At 33.4% G+C, this 5,133-nt stretch overlaps 1 protein-coding gene across 1 annotated transcript; it reads right to left on the bottom strand.

Moving 5' to 3' along the window:
* LOC114278656 (sugar transporter ERD6-like 16) lies at positions 1–4,514 on the bottom strand. Its single transcript, XM_082875715.1, has 18 exons — positions 4,128–4,514; positions 3,891–3,953; positions 3,699–3,788; positions 3,307–3,366; positions 3,077–3,142; positions 2,632–2,697; positions 2,448–2,523; positions 2,228–2,292; positions 2,046–2,138; positions 1,857–1,937; positions 1,667–1,751; positions 1,537–1,583; positions 1,393–1,455; positions 1,225–1,284; positions 1,063–1,116; positions 744–803; positions 331–445; positions 1–224 (listed from the first exon to the last, which is right to left on the bottom strand). Exons 1-18 carry the CDS (start codon positions 4,326–4,328, stop codon positions 97–99), a joined length of 1,473 nt encoding a protein of 490 aa, XP_082731841.1. The 5' UTR covers positions 4,329–4,514; the 3' UTR covers positions 1–96.
* Positions 4,515–5,133: the final 619 nt, after the last annotated feature.

Genomic DNA, 5,133 nt, shown 5'->3' on the forward strand with positions numbered 1-5,133 from the left:
TTTCCACATGAACCTTTCTTGTCTTGATCTTGCTTTGATTTCCATTCTCAAGAATAGTACACACATTAGCCAATATCACATATCAAATTCACCACTCTAATCCATGTCTATATGGTTGATGGATGCCTGAATTTCTTCCAATGTTTTTCCCTTGGTTTCTGGTACTACTTTTGCCACAAAAAGCACAGTGAGGGCGCAAAAAACAGAGTACAACAAGAAAGTACCTGGAAAAAAAAAAAAATAAAAATAACGAAAGACGTGGAATTAGTTGTAGAGCTTTTCATCTTCCGATCAATTATTTGTACCAAAAGGTTTGTGAAACATCTAAACCTGTGGAACTCCAGCTCATGAGAAAGTTGAAAGTGTAAGAAACTGCCCAAGCTCCCAACCAGTTCACTAGCACTACCAAGCTCCCGGCAACGCCCTTCACATGTATTGGGTAGATCTACCGCGGCAAGAAATATATAAAATTCATTAATTTTCTTGGTAGTCAATTTGTTTCACAAGAAAACAGAAAAATGAACAAGAAAACTTCAAACACGACTTTAAATTCATGTGCATATTTCTGTTTGGATGGAAATTGCAAAAAGCCTGATCATTTGTGAAAATGTATGAATTGAAAAAGTCAGTTTGACATGCTTCCAAACCGAGAAATGGAAAATGCTGAATCCCAATTTCTTCTTCATGTTCTTCAATTTTTCTCAAGAACCAATTAAATATTTTCTCACATGTTAGGAATTTACCTCAGACATAATGACCCAAGGAACTGCTCCCATTCCAATTGAAAATGCTGATATGTATATCTGTTCTCATTGAGAAGAAAAATGTCAAAACATGAAGATGGGCAAACATAGTATGAAGTCCTATGAATTGTGTCATGGCCCATTTGGAAAAGCTTATTTGCAGTTTATTTAGTGTACAATTTGAAATTTCATGCTTAAGCAGTTTAAGTACTTTGAATAGTTCTGTATTTGGCAAAAACCTTTAGGGTTTTCAGCAAATAATTTTTGCCAAACAGCATCATGGTAATTGTAGCATGCCAGCTGGTGATTGTTAATTTACCAGGACTCCAGAAACAGCCAGTATTGGGACCCATCCAAGCAACAAACTTTGGCCCTGATTCAAAAAGATCATGAAAAACCATCAAGTCTGCAATAAAAAATAGTTTGTTTTTTTATTATACATTCACACAACGGTTTTACATTTACAGTTTTGGTATTTTACCTTGAGGAAGAAAGAGGCTCCGGTGAGGAAGCATCCTAAAAATGTTCCGGTTGCTGACACCTTAAAAATTGCAGAACCATTTCGATTAGTTTTCAGAATCTTTTCACTGTGCTTTTACCTCAACAAGTGAATCCGGGAAAGTGCTAATTAAAACTGCTAAGTACTCACCATGAGAAGCGGTCTTCTTCCTGATTTGTCCATTAGTACTGCTCCAACTATAGTTATCGGAACCTATAAAGATAATTATCTCATTGGCTAGTTTAGATGTAAAAGATTAGATTCTTTTGAGGACAACCGGAGATTTGGAAAAACCTGAATTATGGCATAGGCTACGGTTCCAATATTGCCCGAAGAAAGTCCTGCCAATGTGAAAATTTATAGTGTTAGTGTCATAGTTTGCAATGTGCATTTGAATAATTGGAATAGACTAATCAGGATTTACCAGCAGCGACAAAGGTTTGACTGGCGTAGAAACTTATTCCATTTATGCCTCCAAATTGTTGGAATACCATTAATCCGACCCCAATCTAAACATTACCAAGTTCAAAACCCAAAAAGTGAAATTTAACGCCTACGAGTAAAATTTTAGTCATAAAGGTTCGAATGCTTTAACAAGTTGTGAAGTTGCTTACAATTACAGAACGGATGTATTTTCTGTCAAACAAATCCAACAGTCCAGCTTTTGGAAGACTTTGAAGTGTTTTAATATAAGTCTGTCAAGATTATAAAAAATTAAAAATAAAATAAAAAACTAGTTTTGCAAATGCTGATCCTATTTTAAGGCCATTTGATATGAAATTTCTCAAAAAAAAGAGAATTACTTGGATTTCAGCTGCTTCCCGTGAAACATCAGCATCTTTGCCACGAAGCCTTTGTAGTGCAGCTTCAAATTCCTTCTCGAGGCCGACCTTTGCCTGAAATCATAAAAATTTAGTCTCATTCCTCACCAATTTTTGCATTAACAACAAAAATTCTGAGAAATTCATATGGAACGCTTTCTCACCAGCCATCTCGGCGACTCTGGAATGAAGAATAGGCCCAAGAGCAGGACAACGCAGGGTAAAAGTCCTTCAAATCAAACCTATCAATCAGTTTTTGAATCTCTTGTGTGGTCCTTTTTTTTTTTTCTTTGTTTGGCATAAAAATTGCTTTTGGTTAGTTAGGTTCAACAGTTTCTGATTTTTTTAAATTATTGCACGGTGTGGTACAGAATTGGCATTTACCCGTCAAGGCTAGTGATCGCCATGTTATGACTGTTCCCATCAAGAAAGCAAGTGATGAACCAGCAACAATCATGAGCTGCAGATCAAGAAGAACCAAAAAATGGGATAATAAAATTTTAATGAACTTTTTAATCAGTCACAAAAAAACAACTGAACAGAAGATTAGATTTATTTTCCTCCCCACCTGATTAAGTGTTGTGAGCCCTCCGCGGAGATTCTTTGGTGCAATTTCAGCGATAAACACGGGGACCTGTTTATCAATCAGGTTTGCTCAATCGTGAGTTTTGAAGAATAAACCTTAGCAGGTCCCAAAAGACAGGCTTGTTTGGTATTGTTTTCATTTTCTGTTTTCAATTTCTGGAAAACACAAAAACTTGTTCGGAACTGTTCTCAAAACTCTTTTTGAGACTTTTTGCAAAACTAACCCACTTTTTATGCAACCAAAAAAAACAAAAAAAAAAAAAACTTTGAAACTTTCGGAAACTGATTTTGCATAAAGAAGAAAACAACGGGTATTTTATAACTTTTCATTATTTTTGTTTTTGAAAACAAAACAAACAGAAACAAAAAAAATGATACCAAACTTGCCTTTGAAACTAAAGTTAACAGCCCAGTTGTGGAATATTTACCACAAAAGAGAAAATTCCAATGCCATAGCCAGTGAAGAATCTTCCCACATCAAGTAACAAAGCTCCCTGTATACAATCATAATACAAAGAGAAATATATGGCATCACAATACTGATTTTAATTAATGTTTCATTTTTGTTTAGTGCCAAGAGATTTATATTTGTTTTCTTTTCTCTCCAAATCATGCAATCCAAACGGACTATAAATCTTGAAAAATCTGATGTGCATACCATAGAGAAGTAGACTGCTAGCCATCCTGTGATGCAAAAAGCTGCTGACAACCTCATTGCCTGCTTGCATGAAAATACCCAAAAAAAATAATTAATTAATTCTAACGATATAGGTTGAGCTTCATGATAGCTTTATCAGAAGCTTGAAATTTTTTGTGGTTTTTTCGTTTTCTTTATTTTCATTTTTTAGGTTTTCAGTAACTAACACAGTGAAAAGTTTGAAAACACTCATCCTTTTCATTTTTGTAAAAAAAACAGTCCTCGAAAATAACCCTTTTTGGAATAACTTTTTGGTCTTTCCCAGAAAGGTTTATTTTCAGAATTTTTTTCTTGAAAAAAATTTGCCAAACAAATTTTATATGGTTTCCAAAAAATGAAAACACTACACATACCGTTTTTCGACCAAAGAAGTCCGAAATTCGGCCACTTGAAATAGCACCAATCATGGCACCAATGGTCAATATGGAGCCAAACATGGAGTACTGCAAGAAGATGATAAACAAGTTAATACAATTCATATACTTTGGCACCAATTCATAAAGATTAAAAATAAAAAATAAAAAAACAAGTTCAAGAAAGCAAACCTCAGGTAGGGAAAGATTAAGATCTTCCCTTATAGCAGATTGAGTGGGTGCTGAATAGCCCACCTGCAAAAAAAATCAACATAAGCTAAACAAATTCTTTCTTTTCTTCTTTTTGTGTGTGAATATTTTGTAATTTTTGGTGTTCCTGACCAAAAACCAAAAAAAAAAAAAAAAAAAAAGACTTAAAGACATGGGAATCTTTGAACAGAGAATTCTTGGCATAAAATAGATACTCACACATGATCCGAACTCAAACGAGCCGCAGACAGCAACAGCAGTACTGAGCAAAACCATTGCATTGGAACCTTTCTGGTCACCCAAATCACTGTTATCATCCTCAGAATCAACAACTTTCTTATTCTCAATAAGGGGTTTTCCCAAATCCTCAATCCCATCGCTGTCACCATTTTCAATATCCTTACACTTCTCAATTACCATTTTCTATCCAAGTATATGAAGAAGAAGATGGCACAAAGAAATGAAGGTGTTTTGAGTGTGAGGGAAAACATATAGGTTTGTGCTGGTATTTATACATGTGCAGCCATGGAGGTAGGTAGATAGATATTTATGAGTTTGTCTAGTGTCAATGATTGAGAGTTTGTGGGGGTCCGTTATCATGTGTGCATTTTAATGTTATACTCGTGGTTAGTCTTATATATCTTGTGAGGAGTTATAATTTTTTGTGACTTCAAAAATAAGTTGTGAAAATTTTGAATATTATATTTTTTTGTGAGTGGTGTTATATTTTTTGTGAATGGTGTTATATATTTTGTGAGCGAAGTTACGATTTTTGTGTGTTCGATGAAAAGTTGTAAAAATCTGAAAGTTATACATTTTGTAAGTGGTGTTATACATTTTATGAGTGAAGTTATGATTTTTGTGTCTTCAAAAGAAACTTGTAAAAATTTGAATGTTATACTTTTTGTGAGATGTGTTATACATTTTGTGAGAAAAGTTACGATTTTTATATCTTTTTGTACAAAATTTATGATAATTTTTTTAAGTTATACTTTTTTGTAAGTTGTGTTATATTTTTTGTGAGTAAAATTATGAGGTGTATATCATGTGTTCTTTTTTGTGAATGCACATTGTAGACTTTTCCGAATTTGTGTGTCATGATTGAGAAATGGTAAATTACTGAGTTTTTTATTTTTATTTTTAAAATCACTTTAATCTCTATTATTTTAATTTAAATAATTTAACATTTATAATTTAAGTCTAATTTTAATTTGATATTTTCATT

Source organism: Camellia sinensis, chromosome 6, assembly GCF_055761805.1.
Source record: "Camellia sinensis isolate YWXY chromosome 6, ASM5576180v1, whole genome shotgun sequence".
Lineage (NCBI taxonomy): Eukaryota > Viridiplantae > Streptophyta > Magnoliopsida > Ericales > Theaceae > Camellia > Camellia sinensis.